At 35.7% G+C, this 20,628-nt stretch overlaps 2 protein-coding genes across 3 annotated transcripts in view; both read right to left on the reverse strand.

Moving 5' to 3' along the window:
• Window positions 1-8,127: 8,127 nt before the first annotated feature.
• The window catches only part of LOC306875043 (uncharacterized protein), a 38,226-nt gene continuing 25,725 nt past the window's right edge, over window positions 8,128-20,628 (reverse strand). The window contains exon 5 of the mRNA XM_079425419.1: window positions 8,128-8,280. Within this exon, the coding sequence (XP_079281545.1) occupies window positions 8,240-8,280 (41 nt within the window). The 3' untranslated portion in view covers window positions 8,128-8,239. The remainder of the gene's footprint in view (window positions 8,281-20,628) is intronic.
• Window positions 8,266-17,384, reverse strand: LOC306875073 (uncharacterized protein). 2 transcript variants are annotated; one of them, XM_079425464.1, is made up of 5 exons: window positions 15,807-17,384; window positions 11,654-11,981; window positions 10,685-11,029; window positions 9,627-9,691; window positions 8,266-9,031 (listed from the first exon to the last, which is right to left on the reverse strand). In XM_079425464.1, the coding sequence occupies exons 2-5, from the start codon at window positions 11,865-11,867 to the stop codon at window positions 8,789-8,791; spliced, it is 867 nt and encodes a 288-aa protein (XP_079281590.1). In that variant the 5' UTR covers window positions 11,868-11,981; window positions 15,807-17,384; the 3' UTR covers window positions 8,266-8,788. The 2 variants fall into 2 exon arrangements, with proteins under 2 accessions (XP_079281590.1, XP_079281589.1); XM_079425463.1 differs by lacking the exon at window positions 15,807-17,384 and adding an exon at window positions 12,739-12,985.

Below are 20,628 nucleotides of genomic sequence, written 5' to 3' on the forward strand. Positions count from 1 at the left end.
AAAATAAAGTGCACCCTCTTTGAGTTTACTGGTGTATCAGAACATAATAAAAAAACATTTGGTCCTTAAATTAGGTAAATACAAGCTCAGATGAACAACAACACATGACATATTACAGTGTGCTGTTGTTTATTTAATAAAAACTATGTGTGTAAAAACTAAGGACACCCTTACTGCTTCCATAGGAATTAAGAGGTTAAGCAGCAGTCATGAACTGCTAATCAAGCCAACTGCTTATATTGGCACTGAATGCCATATCAACAGAATCCGTTGAATTGATAGCGACAGTTTTAACATGGCAGTGTGTGTGTGTTCTTCATTTTATCATTTAACAATTACTTTTTTTAAAGGTATCGTAGCCTGACTGTGTTAAATAAATAAAAGTAAATTAATATTTTGTTATTTTAGTATTCTAAAAATGGTTGAATATATTCAGTTTATCCAATTGTTGTGTATAGAAGAACCAAAGTTAAAACAGTTACAAAGTGTCTGCATCTCACATTACTAGTCGTACTAAAGTTAAGCTTCTGCATCTAACTGAAAGCTGCTGTGGTCGATTTTCTTCAGAAATGTAGTTTGATCTGTTTGGTGGACCGACAGAGAAATGGCATTTAGTGCATGAAGTATGTAGGTGAAGGGCTTCTTCCTCCTCAGACACTTTAATCTACAGAAACACTGAACCATGACGAGAAATTGTCATTGACAAAGAAGGAGCTATAAGAGAAATAATAGAAACACAATGATCATATTTAACTCATGTTTAACCCTCATGTACTGTTCAAAAACAGGTGACTTCCTGTATGGTCCGGGTCAAATTGACCCGTCTTGGATGCAATGTAATTCCACAAAAATTACGACATATAAAAAAACAAGCTTTTAATATCAGTACTTTTCAGACATTTCAAAGAATGAATATCTGAATTTATAAGATTTATAAAAATGTTTTTAACCACTATTTTTGACTGCCACTCCCCCAGACCTGTGAGATGTTTGGGACTGAACATTTTTTAACAATAATGTCTTGGTCAAACTTGACAAATTATATATCATTTGAAAGGGTTTGGACTCTAGTTTTCATATTTGGTGACTATTTTTCAAAGAAATGACAGAGCAATAGCTAAATAGCAATAGATGCTCCATTTGTGATATAGTGCCAAACACACTTTTATTCTATACGTATGTTTTTATGTGTTTTAGATATAGAATTCAAATCAAATATTAAAGTTACTGCCCAAACTATTTCTGAATAGGATGTCTACTTCATAAATATTTAAAAACATATGGAAATATAGTTCAGAACACTCAAACAATAAATGTAAATCAAGAGTCCCTGTATATCATCTAGTGGAAAAGTTTGGTACTGCATCAACAAAATCATACTTAAAAGTTCATTTTTTGAGATATCAATCTAAAATATAGATGATTGGCTTTGATTTTCATGAAGATTTGGTGGTCAACATGTTTTGTGAAATGTATATTTTACAACATACATTAACATATATTTGTATATTTTACATTGACATACATTTCAACTTCTATTACTTTTTATACATTTACTTTTATAACAGTTTTTTTTTTTTTACTTCTACAATAAACCTGTGATGTTTCACCTTTAAATAGGTACCAATCTTAAGTCTGTGCTCTGAAGTATTCAAGTTTTATAACAATTTTAGCCGGAAACGTCATTTTTGTGTCTATGCTCAAAAACTGTGACTTACAGTTAAAAGGCTAAACAGTTTTGTTTTCACAAGCTTTGAAATTAAAAAGTTGTTAAACTCATTAATACACTGACACTAGAAGGCACTTCAGGACTAGAGTTGAGGAGCTCTGAAATGCAACACAGCAATTTGTTGTTATTTTGTGTGTATTTCAGTTGCTTTGAATGGATGCCTATGCTGGTCAAATTGACCCACAAACATCACAAACGTATAATAATTTCTGTATGTACATTTCACATCACAGTTGAAACTGTGTATGCATGTTCATCACCCTAAATGAGAAAAAGTCACAACATTTCAAGAAAAACAACAGGTTTAATAGTATGTCAGATAGAATTAAAAAAAAATGATAGCTCATTTTTAACACTGACAAAATATTTTTTCTATATTGAAATGAGTGGGAAAAAGCTACTTTTTTTGCTTCGTAGGATTGTAAAAAACTAAAATAACAAAATATAACCAAGAATTGTTCATATTTTGGGTCTGTAGAGTTGCCTTAGAGCATTAAAATAGGTGAGTCAAATTGACCCAGGAACAGTACGAACGTAACAAAAAAATGTCAAAACACATCAGCATGTTGAAACTTCGCATGCATGTTCATGACCCTAAATGAGGAAACGGCACAAAATTTCAAGAAAAAAAAACATAAGTTAACTGATATTTCTGACAACTCAAAAATCAAAACGGGTCAAATTGACCCGGAACAGTACATGAGGGCTAATGCATTTACATTTAGCAGGCGCTTTTATCCAAAGTGACTTACAATTGGGGAATACATCAAGCCATTCATCTTAAAGAGGCAAATAGACACAGGAAGTGCCCTTAATGGCAAGTTTCAAGCATTGTTCAAGCTAGACAGGGAAAGATTAAAGAAAAGAGAAAACACAAGTTTACAAAATGGTGATGAAAGAGCTGTTGCTTTAAATGTAATACTTTTTTTCACATTTTATTATCAAATAACTTAATACTGTATCCATAAAATTAGAGCAGTTGGCAAACTCTCAGTTAGGGGCCATGAGAAATTTCCAAACACTGTGCAAAAAAAAAAAAAACAAATCAGTGCTGTCCAACTTTAAATTCTGCTTACTTATCACTGTCTTTCATGTCATAACTATAAGACAATAAAGACATCTAAAGGTTTAGTAGATTCTCACAGATGACTGACTTACTACAGTTGAGATTCAGCAGATCTCTAAAATTGGGCCTGTTATTGACATCACTGAGTCCATGTTCACAGTGTCAGTCCAAATCTGATGATTTGTTTATCCGATTGGAATCAGATCTAAATGATTGACTCTCCACACTGTATATTGCACAATCTGATTTGTGTGTCTTGTTTCCCAGAATATTTGCAGTTTCATTGCCAATGACATTGCTTTGGTAGACCTATGTAAAAAAACAAAAACAAAAAACAGCAGAAATGTAATACAGCATGATAGTGGGTGCATCTCAATCAGCTCTTTAGTTCAGTAGTCAGAGCTCTTATTAGGGAGTCTCAATCGCCAAATCCTTCCAGTCCAGTCTCCATCAGTAAAGTCACTGTCATTACTGCGGACATCATATCATATCTAGTACCCCGAATTAATGTCCTGAACATGGTGTACACATTTTCACAGTGTGCATTGTGAACTGAGAGCATTGCATTAGAAGACTTCAATACCTTCACTAGTTCATTCTGATAGTGTACATAACAGTGCTTAATTACACTTAAAAGTCAAGCAAAACACATTCTACTTCATGAGCTGATTGAGACGCAGCCAATGTGTAGCTGTGACATCTCCACTCGGCTGCAATGATGTATCACCCCACAGCGAAACATCTCGGGCCTCATTTATGAAATGTTGCACAGAAACCATCCAAAATTTGATCTTATGATCATCTCTCAAATATGCATATGATTCATAGAATGAACGTACGCACAGAAAACGCATGCATGCCTCTTTCAGATGTGATATCTATGAATCGCAAATGATCTTGAACTTGCACGTAACTGAATGGTTTCAGCTCTTTGCCTTATAAATGACTCCTAATTAATGTCATTAACATATAAAGATCACCAGTCATCGTCCAAACGCTTTAATTTAGAACAGCAAGCTGCAATAACAGCTTATATTTCCAAAAATCTGCAGTACTCCGACAAGAAAAATTGTGTTTGCCTGCTCAGACCCTGATGTAGCTAATGAAGTTAATGTTATTTGTATAGCACATTTACAACAACCACCAGGCTGACCAAAGTGTTTTACAGAAGAGCAAGATTATATAACATACACAGAAAACAGACCAGACAAAAAAAAAAAAGGCTTAAGGCTTAGTGTGGCCCAGATAATGTATATGTATGGTTTATTCGGTTCATTATTAGCTAAAATGTGGCTGTGTAGTGGCCTGCTTGTGGACCACTGCCAACATGCCACCATTCTATGCAGCATGTGGGCCACATGAGGAATGTGGGGAAGACCAGGGATAGAATAAAAATCAACTGTGGCCCACATTAGGGCCAGTTTTGGTTTATTTGGTTGGCTTACATGTGGCAATGCTAAGGCTTACTTGAGGCCCAAATCTGGCAAACAGGATCGGACTGATGTCTTTCTGCTGTTGAAACACAGATTGAGCGATTATGTGAGGCATCGTGCAATGTGAACACAGCAGCAATTGAATGCTACGCCAGAAAATTGAGCAGTGTGAACTCAGCATTAGTTACCAACAGGTGGTGCTAGGATTATAACTGAAAACTAGCCTTTAGATGTCTTCATGCCAGCATTATCATCAAACAAGAAATTTAGGGCAGATTTGACAATGCATGTTTTAGTTAGTGTAAAACAAGTTAACTCCTGTTGCCAGCAGGTGGCGCTATTATGATAACTGAATATGGTCATGGGCACAGGTCAGGAGTTTTATCAAACATGTAAAGTTTGGGACAGATCAGACATTGTATGCTGGAGTTACAACAACTTCCTTTTTCATGGCGAAACATCAAAATTTGTTAAGCCGCTACAGACAAAAACTCAAGATCTTCACAATTTAACATCTAAAAGATCTATAAAGTAAAGTAAAAGTAAAGTCGTGACGTATTGTCAAGTATGGTGACCCATACTCGAAATTGGTGCTCTGCGTTTAACCCATCCAAGTGCGCACACACAGCAGTGAGTAGTGAACAAATGCACACACACACACACACACCGTGAACACACACCCGGAGCAGTGGGCAGCCATGCTGCGGCGCCCGGGGAGCAATTGGGAGTTCGGTGCCTTGCTCAAGGGCACCTCAGTCGTGGTATTGAGGGTGGAGAGAGCGCTGTACATTCACTCCCCCCACCTACAATCCCTGCCGGCCGGGGACTCGAACCCGCAACCTTTCGATTACGAGTCCGACTCTCTAACCATAAGGCCACGACTTCCCCCTAATCTATAGATTAGACTGACTAAATTTGGGGTTGACCTGACAAAATCTCTAGGAGGAGTTTGTTAAAATTCAACACCTGAAAATGGCAAAAACAACACAAAGTTTGCTGAGAGAATTTAAAACAACTGACGTCCCGTTGGGTTTCGGATTTTTGCTACTTTTTTGTTGGTTTTGAGACATTACATGTGTCTACTGAATTTCGTAGTTTAGGCCCTCAACGGAGCAATTCCAATAGGGTCCTCTTGTACTGTAGTGCTCGGGCCCTAAAAAAGAGAATACAGGACTCAGATGAGATTTAACATCAGTTCTTGTAGATTTGATCGATTTTGGGGACATTCTCATACACAGTCTCTATCTTTGATTTCTTAAAGGAAAGACAAATCAGTCAGGTTAGATCATATTTTGTTTAATTCAAATGAAATTTAAATGTAGACCAACCTTTACATCAAGAACTTATAACATTTCTGTAGAACTTCAAAGCTGAATCTGCTTTGCCCGTATTTCTAATGGCTTTTATCACTACGTTGATTAGAAAACTTAAGTGAATATTACTCTGTCAGCAGATACAATAAAGTGAGTGGTAATGAACCTTAGAAACCATCATCTTCTGAATGTCTCTTAATTATTTAACAATGTAGAACTGCAAGATCAACACAGAAGCACAAGAATAGATATCACAGAGCAGTGAAAGGAAATGACATCAAACATCCACTTCATATACATCAAGGCTAGAAGGGACACGTATGGTGCTACTGGGCATGCGCACATCGATACAGCATAATTTTTGTCACACTGTACAACAATAATTACTATTTTTCATTATCGTAAGGGGTAGGTTTAGGGTTGGGGTAGGTGTAGACGTTTTTTGAATTTTATTGTTCGTTTCCGGTCGGAGCTGTATCCATTCTATCCACAACTATCAAATGACCTTTTAAACTGTTGAATGATCAAACGGATACACAGTTCTGACTCTGTCTGAGGGCTTGAAATAAAACTAAAGCTCAGCAGTTTAGGCTTTAGTAAAGAAACATGATGAAGCTAAAATATGCACTAAAATGTATCAAAGTTCTGAAGGTTTGAACAGATTTTGCATTGAAAAAGGCTGTTTACACAACAGCAACAGATGGCCTATGTGTTGCACCACATCTACATAATATATATATATATATATATGTATGTATATACTGTATATATATGTGTGTGTGTGTGTGTATAAACAATGGCAGCTTGAAGACGCATGTCACTAAGAATAATGAACCACCTCAGATTTGACCTGAAGGATAAATTTCAGCAAAGGTAAAATGGGTTAATATCTTTTCATCCATCTTTGTTTCAGGTGAAAATCTACTGGTATGAAACTGGCTTTGCATTGGCTATTTGAGATTTAAAAAAAAACTGTTTACATGATTTGAATCAGTGAGTTAATAAATTACATATCAGTAAACTATTATTTACACAAGAGTTCAAACAGAACACTTGTGAATACAATGAAAGGAAAAGGAAAGGAAAGGACGTGACGTGTGGCCAAGTATGGTGACCCATACTCGGAATTTGTGCTCTGCATTTAACCCATCCAAGTGTACACACAGCAGTGAGTACTGAACACACACAGCAGTGGGCAGCCATTTATGCTGCGGCACCCTGGGAGCAGTTGGGGGTTCGGTGCCTTGCACAAGGGTCTCACCTCAGTCATGCTATTGAGTGTGGAGAGAGCACTGGACATTCACTCCCTCCACCTACATTCCTTGCCGGACCTGAGACTCGAACCCGTGACCTTTGGGTTACAAGTCTGACTCTCTATCCATTAGGCCTCGACTGCCCCAAACTATGAAGACCTGCTAAAACTATTATTTCTGAGCTGCTCCCTACTGAAGGTTATAATGATGATGGCTAGACCCACATCAACACTACATTTAGTTCTGAACTGCATTAACAATAATCACAGATTTGTTAAAATGTCACAGCTTTCAGGCTTACATAGAAATTAGCCTTTAAAAAGATAAATATTACTATAGATTAACTGCTTGCTCACCTGACTAATTAATTACATTTACTATGAGCACAAAACAAAAGACAAATCCAAAAAGGGGAATCGGTGTATATGACCTTCTTCATACAGACAAATACAAAATAATAATAATAATAATATACAGTTATGTTTAAAAAAATGTCCTGGCTCTTCCAAGCTTTATAATGGCAGTAAGTGGCTGTTGAGATGAAGTCCAATAAAGTACATCCATCTATTATAAAAAGTGCTTCACACAGATCAGGGGGGTTAATACAGGTTTTTGTGGAAGAATAATATCCATATCTAAAACTGAATAAACCATAGTCTCTAGTTTATAGTCTCACCCCCACCCCCACCCACCCAAAAAAAAAAAAAACACATGTTGGGCTGGACAGGATAGTATGACAACACACAGTTGTATTGCACTGTATGGACATTCAATATTTTCATACCAAGAGCAAGCAATGTCAGTTTTCCCATTCATTATTCCCCCATTCCACATTCCAGAATGTGAAAAATGTATATCAATGTTAAGAGACATGACTACATATGGCACTTTTCCTTCATGGCTGACTTAGAAAACATGTTAGGGAAAAGTCTGATTCAGGTAAATTCAGGTTCTTGGCACAAAATAAACCTCCTTTACAATGCAATTCTTCCCTGGTATGAAAAAATTGCTTATAGACTTACCATTTACAATATTAAGCTTAATTATTAAAACTGTTAGAAATGTTAAGAGCCCGAGCATCTGAAGTGAAGTGACATTCAGCCAAGTATGGTGAGCCATACTCGGAATTCGTGCTCTGCATTTAACCCATCCAACGTGCACACACACACAGCAGTGAACACACACACACCGTGAACACACACCCGGAGCAGTGTCAGTATAACACACACATCTGAGCATCTGACAGTATAACAAATGGTTTTTATTAAAATATTGACTCTTTCACAGTATTTACATTACAATTTACATTACAATTTATAATAATATAAAAGAATAACACTGCCATTCTGGTACCCACTGGATGTTTGTCTGACAAACGTGAGGATTTTCTGTCATCATCGCCAACAGAGTGTCTGTTTCAGCTTGTGTCATTTCCTGATCCTGTTTCATTCCATCTGTCTCTGATTGTTAGACTCATGATTCACCTCTAAGAAAACAGATTCACAGAAGGTGAAAGAAATCAATACAATGTTATACAAAAACACGAATACAAGAGTTCAGAAAACAAGAGAAACAGTTATCAACAGTCATTGAATAAATTCTCTTTCAAATGTTTCATGTTTGATGAGAAATTCAGAGTTTGAAATCACTGAATATACGTGATTTAATCAGATTTATTAAACTTTGGCCTCAGACTCTAAAATTAGATTATCAATGCATCATTTATCGATCATAAACATCCTACTGTTAGATCATTGAAATAAAACAATAAATTTAAAGCGTAAAATTTAATAAAGGCAAGTATCAAAAAGGCAGTATTCTGCAGTTGATTTTATATTTTGATTTAGTTTATTTGTGAAATTGGCTTGAGTTTTAACTGTCTCAGCTGTGAAGTTCTGCTTTGATGTGGTGACTAAAATAAAGCTAAAACTAGAATACTTCTTAACAGTGTACACTTATATCACATCCTGACTCTAGACTCGCCTCATCACATCCTACTTGAAAAGTTGATCAAAATATATGAATGACACTTTAACACTGTTCTTCTGTCTAAAGTAACAGAACAACTGATGTATTATTGGTGTTTCTTCGCATTGATGTTTTGAACATAAAAACATGTTTACACAAGAAATCTCATATTCTTCTTGCTCTATCAGCTGTATGTAATACTTGCCTTTTGCTTTTCCATGGGTGCTAGTTCTGCAGTGACGGTGAATGAGAACAACAGCAGCAGCCACCTGTTACGGGGCTGACGAGACGTGAGACGTGCGGATCCATGTGCAAAGCTTTATTAAGAAACATGGTCAGAAACAGGCAGGGTCAGACATCGGCAAACAGGTATGGCAAGGGCAAGACAGAGCAATCCGTGGAGCAAGCGTGGGTCAACGATCAGCGAACAGTATCCAAAGGGGCAAGGCAGAGAGATAATCCAGAGTCGAAAGCAATAATCCCAAACGAGGTGCAAACACAGTCCAAACGGCAAGGCAAAGGGGTAAATCCAGGAAACACGGGCAGGGTCAGACACGGCAGGAAAACAAGGCAAGACTAGGACTAGAATTATGGCTCTGTAGAGTTGCTATCGCTAGAAGAGTGATAAACGCTAACAATACTCGGCCCTGAGCAAGAGCAAGTCCCAGGCTTATATGGTGTGTGGTGGTGATTGGAAAATGGTGATCAGGTGTGTGTGATGTGTGAATGGTGACAGCTGTGATCTGTGCAATGGATTGTGGGAAATGGAGTCCAATGTGCTGTGAGTGTAAAAGTCACTGTGGTGAACGGGTGACCTCTAGTGGTGGTTGACAGGGAGAGCATGGACCAGATTCGTGACACCACCACCAGAAGAACAACAATAACTATTCCTGCTACAGCAGCTGAAGACAGACCTGAATCTGAAACACCTAAAGACAGACAGTCATTAGTCTATCTAGAGATAAATTCATCATCTGTTTTACCATTCTGAATGATATTTACATCTTTCTACTTGGATTATCAGTTTTAAGATAAATGGCACCATCTAGTGAATGATGGCCAAACATAATTTGTGTGCAGCAGGAGATTGAGTGTTTGCAGATACAAGTAACTTATCTTATTTTTCATGTTGATATTATGTAATTCGCTCATTCTTGTTTAAGCGAGATGTTCTAGCAAGAAATTCTTGCTTTTGTTTGTTTAACATAATTCAAGTCATATTCTCCTTATATGGATGATTTAGTCTTCAAGTCTGAGTATTGCTTACCAATAGTTTCTTGAATAAACTCAAAGATTATGTGTCTCTTTATCAGTCTAATATGCTGATTTATTATTAATGTTGGAAACAGTTGTGCTGCTTAATATTTTCGGGGAACCTATGATACTTTTTCATGATCCTCTGAAACAACAGCATTTATTTAAAATATAAATCTTTACTATCACTTTTTTATCACTTCAACAGATCTTTTTTTTGCTGAAAAAAGTATTAATTTCTTTCAAATGAATAAAGAACAAAAATATACTGACCCCAGACATTTGAACGGTATGTATAGTGTTACAAAACATCAAATAATCCTGGAAGAATATTAACACATATTAAGCAACTGAAACTGTTTTCAATATTGATAATAAATCAACATATTTGAATGATTTCTGCAGGATGATGTGACAATGAAGACTTGAGAAATTATGCTGAAAATTCAGCTTTGTCATCGAAGGAAGAAATTGTATTTTAGTATATTAAAATAGAAAAGCATTATTTTAAATTGTAATAATATATATATAGTATTAGTTTTTTTTCTGTAAAATTGATCAAATAAACGCAGCCTTGTGTTTTAGTATTGTGTAAAATTCACAATGAAAACATGTATTAACTCAATTTAACAGTTTTGAACATTCCTGATTGACTAAATGACTCTCACCACTGACTGTAACATGAAATGTCTTGACTCTGCTGCTCCTGATGCTCAGCAAAGGGTTGTTGCTGCTGCTGTTGGTGATCTCTAGTTTATAATCTCCAGAGTCTGTGGTTTTAATGTTTGTGATGCTGAGAGATCCAGTCTGATGATCCAGCTCCATTCTGCTACTGAATTTCCGAGGAGATTTCCAGATTTCTGGACCTCCAGTGATATAAGCAAGGCGAATGTCATTAAAATACCATGTCACTGAATAATTTTTGCCTGTTGTTACACCAGTATCTAGTGTGATATATTCTCCCTCCTTCACTGAGTTCATCTTCACTTCATTTGTTTCTACAGCAGACACACCTGAAACACAAATGAAGCTAGTTAGGCATGTTCTTTCTGTGTGTGTGTGTGGGCGGGGGGGCATTTTTAACACTATTAACATATGACTATTCTGTAATCTAACTGTATACCTGGTTCTGATTGACTGTAGAGATGGCTAAGTAAGGGATAATGTACATCCAGCTGGTTGTTATCGCAGAATAAACCCTGACAGGGTGATCAGGACATCAATGCGAATCAAACCCATCAAAGGGGTTCACTCTGAAGGGGTTTATTATGATGACAATCGACTGGATATACAGTTTCCCACTTATTATATGGCTACTTCCCACATGAGTAAATAATTTGACCCAAAATATAATCAATATATTTTATTAGCTCTTTAAACACAAAGCTACCGCAACGAAAAACAGTTCTTTGTGTCTAGACAACATTCAGACAAGATGGACATTTAAGGCATAACAGGTACAGTCATATCACTAATCACAGCTTTTCACCAAATGAATAAAGACGAGGACATTAAATCATATTTGAGAAGAAACATTTTAACATCTAACCTGTTTATTAACTATTAATTATTAATATCCACGCTAAAGTGCCCTTTCGGTCCAGTCTAGGTGTCTAATAATTGAATTAATTACTCACCACGAACAGAAACATCGAAGATATTTTCACTGATGCTGCTGCTGCTGAGGATCTCTAGTTGATAAAGTCCTGAGTCCGTGGTTGTGATGTTCATGATGTTCAGTCTGATGATCCAGCTGCAGTCTGTCTCTGAATCTCTCAGTACCAGCATTACACTGAACATCTGTACAGGTCTTACTGGGATCTCCATTGATTTGAGCGATACGAATACCATTAAAATACCATGTAATTATGCCTTGCTGGTTTGCTTTAACACCAGTGTGTAGAGTGACTGAATATCCCTCCATCACTGACACTGACACTTCACCTCTTTCAGCACCAAGCAAACCTGAGGAAGGAAGAAAGAATGAAACGGATCATTTTAAATCACATCTAAGATAGCAGGGCAAAAACACACAACAGGAAAGTGCTGTGAAAATGGTTTTCTTCCGATCATGGGAGATTGTAAATAGAGAAATATGTCTGGATTCATAATGTAACAGCAGAAGAACATCATTGATTCACTCATCAGACGAACATACACGAGTCTCAGGAACTAACTTAATAACATAACCCACATCCTGATTCATATACCCTTGTTCTCATGCATATATTTGTGCATTCATACAACCAAGTCACTGCATATTTTCATAGATCAGTGATGAACCTACTGTTATTTTCTATCATATTTGAACTCAAATAATCATATTTTATCAAATCAAATACTTATAAAAGTGTTAAAGATATCAGTCTTTGGGTTTGCATGCATTTAAGTTAACCCATTCATCTTATGGGTACAGCAAGGCTTATATTAGAGATATTTGAAATTAGATTTTAACTTTAATTCAGACATTCAGAGTTAAAGAAGATTATTAATGAGTTATAGAATTATAATAATATGAATAGTTAAGGCTGCAAAGTATGTGCATAATACAGGACAAAATACATTTACATTTAAAACAAAATAATATGAATTATAATATTTGTCTAATGTTCCTCTTCAGTATTATGGGAGATATTTATGATGATGTCACAAAAATATCCGTCTCTGCACCCGGAAACAGAGCTAACAATATAACAGTATGTCGTATAAATAAATGTCTTACCAGGCAGGAGAAAAACATACAGTGTGGGAAAAAATCTGACCATAATTCCCACCAAAATAAGTAAAGATACTGTCGAATCTTTATGTCATTCTATTGCTAAAGTGAAAGCGAAAGTAGTACTGTGAGAAGTCGGTGTCAAAAACAACACCAAAATTGTCTCAATTTGCTAGTAACGTGACGTTCGACATCGAAGCTCTGAAACGTCTGTAAAACAAACACACATAATAATAACAACAACAACAAAAATAAAGTATATTTTAAGATCAGTGTTACAAAATAGAATATATGATGGTTTCTTTTGAATTACTTTGACTTATGAATATAAAACTTTGCTAAGATAATTGATAATGTAAATTTGTTTATCAGAAAAAGATGGGTTTTGAAAACAAAGTAAAATATCATGAGGTTCTAAATTAAGGGCTTTGTTTACTTTTTTTGTTATGTCTAATTTAAAGTCAACCCAAAATGAAATAGAAAAAGGGCAAAAGAAAAAGAAATGTTCAATATCTTCAACATATATTTGACAAAAGGTACATTTATCACAAACACTATGAATATATCTGCTAACAGTTGCATTTACAGGATAACATCTGTGAATAATTTTGTAAAGTACTTCTTTTACTTTATTAGAAATTACATATTTATATGGTAACATCCAAATGCTATGCCAAGATATACAATGAGGTTTAAGCCATTTTGATTTACATGGAGGATTGGATCCAACATTAAAGGAGTTTCTTATAAAGTTGTTATTAAAACGTTTATCAAAAAAGGAAAAACCATTTACAAAAAGTTGGGGATTTTGTAGGTTTTTATCATTGATATTTAAATCAGAGAATTTGGTTAAAATTATTATACCACTGGGAATAGCCTTAATTACTTTGTTAAATTCTTTTTCGTTTACAAAAAAAGCCATATTTTGTAATAAGATTCGGGTAAGTGTATAATTGCCCATTCTTGTCAATAAGCTGGTTTACGATTAATATGGTGGTGATGGCGCAGTGGATAAGACACATGCCTTTGGTGTGAGAGACCCGGGTTCGAATCCACTGTGAGACACCAATGTGTCCCTGAGCAAGACACTTAACCCCTAGTTGCTCCAGAGGCGTGCGACCTCTGACATATATAGCAATTGTAAGTCGCTTTGGATAAAAGCGTCAGCTAAATGAATAAAAAAATAAAAAAAAATATGTTATGCTGAACCCAATTCTCCATATACAATGACCTGTTATTATGAATGATTTTACCATTGTTCCATATAAAACACCTGCTAGGAGAAAAATTGTGTTTGTACAGAAGTGACCAGTAAAGTAATACTTGTTTGTGATACTTGGCCAAAGCAATAGGAAGTTTGCCAGTTATATAAGGACACTGCAACAAAAAAATTAACCCTCCAAGTTTTTTAAATAAATGATATGGGACAATACTGAAAATATATAAAAAAATATATATAAAAAAAAAGTTTTAAGCCAATTCATTTTTAAAATTTGGTTGAAAATCGTAAAATTTAACCCACCATCAGATTTTTTATTAACAAGGACACTTTTATTTTATATTACGAGGTTTGTTTTTCCAGATGAAATTAATCTCCCTAATCAGTCGCAATTATCAAGCCATTTTGATTTTGGAGCGAATAACCAGCGCTCTCTTCCGCCTTCAATACCATGAATAAGGTGAGACCCTTGAGCAAGAACCGAACCCCCAACTGCTCCCCAGGTTCCGCAGCAATATGGCTGCCCACTGCTCCGGGTATGTGTTCACAGTGTGTGTGTTCACTTGGATGGGTTAAATGAACACAAGTTCTGAGAATGGGTCACCATACTTGGCCACACGTCACTTCACTTTCACTAAATTTGTTATGTGTGTTGTTATGTTATCATTTTGCTCCAGACTGTTTTCTGAATGAGGGACAATTCAAGGCAGGTTTTGGTAAAAAGTTAAAACTCAAGCAGAACCCACTGTTCATGATCCAGCTGCACCTCCAGAAGAACTAAATCTCACACTTTATATTTTTTTATGATTTACTTTGCTCTTCCACAGAAGAGAGGGGCAGGGTGAGCAGAACTCATTAGCATGTAAAGAGATATGCAGCGAAACAAGTTTCTGTGAACGGAGCTGTTTTTGACAAGGTAAAAAGGGTGTTGTTTTTCACGACCACTGAGACCATTTCGAGAAAACCCTAAAGAATCATACCAACTTGTGGAAAATGGGCATCTGATGTCCCCTTTGAAGCACAGCCACCACAAAATCAGACTTACTTTAAAATCATTTTGAGGTTAAATACAGATTTAAAATCATAACAAGATATAGTTTAATAGCTATGATACTGTTTTTGAAATCAAATCTTTGCATAGCTGACAGGAAACACTGGAATCTAACATTGCCTTATAAAAAAAAAAAACTGTTAATCTTAAAAAAATAAAGCATATACATAAACCCATATAGGAAATAGACGTTTATACTGTAACATGCTTATCCGATAACTCTTATGAAACATTGGTGTTTCATATTTTAGAGCTGTCACTGCAGAAATCAATTAAATCTGTATATGTGGGTGTGTGTGTGTGAAAAAAATCAGATGTAACCCCCTTTGTAATCTTTAACATTTTCATAAGTAACTGTAATTTAATTACACATTTTTCCTTAGGAACTGTAACTAATTACAATTACTTTTATTTTGTAATTAAATTGCGTAATTCCTTATCATGTAACTAGTTTCTCCCCAACACTGCTACTAATGAGCTGATGAGTTTAATTTAGTTTAAAACAGAACGTTTTCCTAATGTTCCTTTATGGTTCCCATTTGGTTATTTTTAGCAACCCTCAAAGAACCTTCTGTGAAAGGGAAACTAAAGTTCTCAGAACATTCTTGGAAACAAAAATCGTTAGCTGGCTATAAAGAGAAATCCAAAATGTGCAGGTTTGACCAGCAACGACTTAATGAATTGTATCTCTTTACATTTTATTTTGAATACAAGGTTCATGAAACAAAATAATTAATTGCAACCAGATGTAATGTCTTTCATCTTTTTAACCACCAAATAGCATTCACCTACAAACTAACACACCTGCAACAGAAGCTCATGCATCAGATGTTTGTCCATCAACTGATCACACCATCATTGTGAGGAAATCAGACCACAGCACGTTTCTGTTTGACTTCATGTTTCATGTTGAGCTGCTCGTATCACACGTCAGTAACACCTACAATGACAGATGGGAAATACATTTACCTGTTTATTTATTCACTACCACTAAAGAGCCTAACTGCAAACCATTTTAAAATCTCTTCTTTTACATATCTAATAAGCCAGTGCATGGGATGGCCCCTGCTTACGTGTGTGAGCTCATTGCGGTTCGTCAAGCACATAGAGATCTAAAGATCCAATAATAAGTTATTGCTTACTGTCCCTCGTACTCATTTAAAGTTAAAAAGGGGATCAGGCCTTTGCTATTGCAGGGCCGAAGCTCTGGAATAGTCTTCCTCAGGTACTAAAAGAGGTCTTTAAATGCTTTTAAAGTTTAAGTCAAAAACTACTTCTTGTCTTTAGCCTTTGAGAAGGTGGGCTAATCTGCTGTTTAGTAGAATGTGAGTTGTTTTAGGTTGTGTGTTTTAATGAGTGTTTCTTGATTGTACAGCACTTTGGTCTGCAGGTGCACTTGTAAAGTGCTCTATAAATAAAGTGAAATTAAATGAAATGAATGAAATGGAGAGAGAATTCTTAGAGCAGAATGAGGCTGTTAACGCTCGGGAAAGGGGAATTATGCGGGGAAGAGAGATCAATTATGAGGCGTTTTTTTACCTGAAATTTTCTGGTAACTACGCCAATGGGACTAACGTGGAAAACGTTAAAGGGATAAATGGTGTAATTACTAATGATGAATTGACTGTGTTAATTATCTGTGCGTGTTTCTTCCGAAATTTGTTTATAAAACATCCCTTAACACAGAAAATCCCATTTCTTTATAATAGCTCGATGGCCTGCTGATCGAACCGCTGAAATACTAGGCAAAATAAGACACCTTACCTGATCATTGTGTTGCCTCCAGATGCCTGTTTGAACAATAACAAACTTTCAGATTAGATACTTAAATAAGATGCTTGTCATTCTATCATGCTCGTGTTCCTGCTATAGGACCTGAAGACAGACTTGAATCTGTAAAGATAAAAACAGACAATTATTAATACTACAGATCGACTGATAATCGGTTTTACTGATATTTTTGACTGATACTTATATCTTTTCTACTACAGCAATCAGTAGATGAACTAATAATGACGCCATCTGGTGGTTTTTTGAGGAACAGTTGCGAGCATCAAAACAATGACCTCAACAGAAAAGATCACCTGAGAACTAATATCTGTAATGCAATTTTCGTTTCTGTTAGTAACATTAGACTTGAAAGTCATTACATTTATAATGTGAAATAAAATAATGTGAAAATTGTGTCACTGCATATGACGGTGACTGAGATGATCTGAAATAGCCCTTTCAAAAGTTGCAAAGCCTTTTTATTTTTCCACCATATTACCACTCAAATAGTATAATTTCATGTTTCTGTTTTCATATTTGGAGTTTGAATCTCCCAGAATTATGTGAAAGATATCAGGATCTTGGTAATGCATGCATTAAGCAGACCCACCCGTGTTATTAATAAGGCCCATTTTAGAGGTTTGGAAACATCTAAACGAAGTGTGCCGCACACATCCTGAAAAGTGAAACCAAAACATTTAATCGCGCCCTGGCGGCTGCCTGCAGTGTAGGTCATATACCCTGCCCTCTCCATGTAAACCGGATGTGAATTAAACTAAAACAAGTCAAATTACACTTCAAATGTTTTTTTCCCCCCACTAAAGACAGTTTCAGTAATGTTAGGTAGTACTTATCATGCTGATGTATGTTCAAGTGTTCATTTTTCTAATAAGTTTACTTTTAATTAGTTTAATTATAGTAATACTATAAAAATGGGGTATGGTGTCATCTGAGCTTGTGATTGGGTCTGCGGTAGTCACCTCGGCTCCACCTCACAATCACTACTGCATGGACTCGGGTTCCAAATGAATCACTACTGTGCAGACTCAAGCTCCTAATGAATCACTACTCCTAATGAATCACTACTGTGCAGACTCAAGCTCCTAATGAATCACTACTCCTAATGAATCACTACTGTGCAGACTCAAGCTCCATATGAATCACTACTGTGCAGACTCATGCACCTAATGAATCACTACTCCAAATTAATCACTAATGTGCAGACTCAAGCTCCATATGAATCACTACTGCATAGGTTCTGGCTCCAAATAATGTCACTGGTGCAAGATGACGGCACCTATACTGAGATGTTTTGGCTTCACTTTTCTATAGTGGAAAGAAGCAGATATGTGTCGTCCATCTTTTACAGCCTATAATCACTGCACTGGGAACCTACTAAAACCATTAGAAGATGTCTTATAACTGTAACAAGAAAACAAGAAAAAGTCAGCAGAATGAAAGGGTTAAAGGCCACTAAGGTTTTTTGTTGTTGTTGTTTCTGCATAGTGGGTGGAAATTTCACACCATTCTTTAATTACAACAGAGAGTTCGCTAAGAAAACCTCTCACTATACAGCTAACGTATTCAATAACTTTACAATAAAATGTGGTGAAAAAATATTTTTTGGTTACTGAATACTGTATGTATAAAAAGAGAACTGTTTTAGTAAGTCAGCCAAGTACCACATTTAAAATGTAAAAATTACCTTCATTGTAAGTATTTTCAATTTCTTTCAAAAACAAATGCATTAAAAACATAATTTTGTTGGTAATCTTTCTCTCTTGTGTCAGAAACAGTTTCTCATAAAGGTTGTTTTTTTTTTCCATAGATTAAAGTGTCTTTAAAAAGCTGCATATAACAGCATGACAGGAAGAAACTCTTCACCTACAAACAAACACACCTGCTCTAAATGCCCCCCACGCACACACACATCATGCTTGTCCACACAACAGATCAAACCACATTTTTGGAGAAAACCGACTAAAGAAGCGATCAGTTTGACTCAGATGAACTTCAGTAAACTGGTACTGTGAGATGCCAAATTGTTACTTTGTATTTAGTTTTTTCCAAACACATGAACTGAGAATCTAATAAATACATAAGCCTATACTTTAAAATCACAAGGGTTAGGCTAATTTTTATATGAAATGTAGAGCATCAATATTCAATGTTATTCTTCGACTTTTAGCATTTAACAGTCAGAGAACTAATGTTCAAAAAGTTTTAATTGATTAAAAAAAGTTGTTCATTAAGAACAGTTAAAGTCTTAATAAAGACCAGAAGAACTATAACATTATGAAATGTGCAAATGCAGGTGTGAACTAGGGAGGGTCAAACTGTTGTAGGTGGATTCACACACCAGCTTAAGTGTTTTAGCGGATAGTCAAACGCTGAACCGTTAAAGAAAATGGCTCACATGTTAGTTTTGTTCTGTCTGTGCTGGTGTAATTTCAATGGTAAGTTATAAAATCATTGTATGGCTTAATTTCTTTCTGTTTCAGAGTTAAAAAGCTGCCGCTACATTTCAGACTGCATAATTTTCATCTGATGAATAATTATTGTAAGATCTACTAACTTTGAATTCAGACCTCTGGTATTGAATTTCCAGATCTAGTCATGAAAAGTAAATGTTAAAGGGATAGTTCACCCAAAAATGACAATTCTGTCATCATTTACTCTCACCCTCAATGCTGTTCCAAACCTGTTGACTTCCCGCATTCTTCTTTTGTGCTCAATAGAAGAAAGAAACATATGCAGGTTTGTAAGAACTTGAGGGTGAGTCAATGAGTACAGAGAACTATCCCTTTAAAAGCCATAGAAAATAAGCACATTTCTGCAGTGAATGTAAATGTATCTGCATGTAGGCTTAGAAAACTCTTTTAAAAAATATATTTAACATATTTCTACAGTAATCATAAACAGCTACAAAAGTCATGGAAATTAATTAGTCAAATGCTTAGGAACCCTGAGTCTACTAAAGACAGATTCTGTTTTATCTATTCTTGTAAATGTCTCATTTATTTAAAAAAAAAAATCTTATTGTTTTTGTTTCACTGGAGATTACTGTAAAACAAATAATTGGTTTACTCACATCTATCTGTTTTAATATATCACCTTTTATTTTATTTTGTGTCTCTGCTGCTGTTGTTGTGAATATTAACAGTTGATTTTAGGCTTTGTAAACCAACAAGAGTCTTAATCTGTGACAAAAACTTTTTGTGTCCTCCAGGTGTGTTTGGTGAGTCAATGTCAGTGATGGAGGGAGACTCTGTCACTCTAAACACTGGTGTTACCGAAATACATGAAGATGATGACATTGAGTGGAAATTTAGAGCTGAAAACTCTCTGATAGCTCAAATCAGCCTTAAGAACCCAAAGTCCTCTGCATTTGATGTTCCTGATGTGAGGTTCAGAGACAGACTGAAGCTGGACAAACAGACTGGATCTCTGACCATCACAAACATCACAACTCAACATGCTGGACGTTATGAAGTAAAGATAGATGGAGCTAAACTGGCAACAAAAACTTTCAGTGTTTCTGTCTACGGTGAGAGTTCATTTGTGCAGTATTGGTTGATTAAATATTTACATACTGGACATTCACTTAACAGACTGACCCAAAAATAAGATTGCTGATTACATTTACCCATATTTTTTTTTTTCTATTCTTTTATATTTTCCAGCCCGTCTGCCTGTTCCTGTCATCAGCAAAAATTGTTCATCATCACAGCAGAATTGTTCATTAGTGTGCCACACACATTCAGGTACAGAAAGCACTAATATATGTGTTTATTTCCTGACCTTATCTCTGTGTTCTGTTGTGGATCAGACTGACATATCCACTTACATTATGATT

The sequence above is a fragment of the Barbus barbus genome, assembly GCF_936440315.1.
Source record: "Barbus barbus genome assembly, chromosome: 9".
NCBI lineage: Eukaryota > Metazoa > Chordata > Actinopteri > Cypriniformes > Cyprinidae > Barbus > Barbus barbus.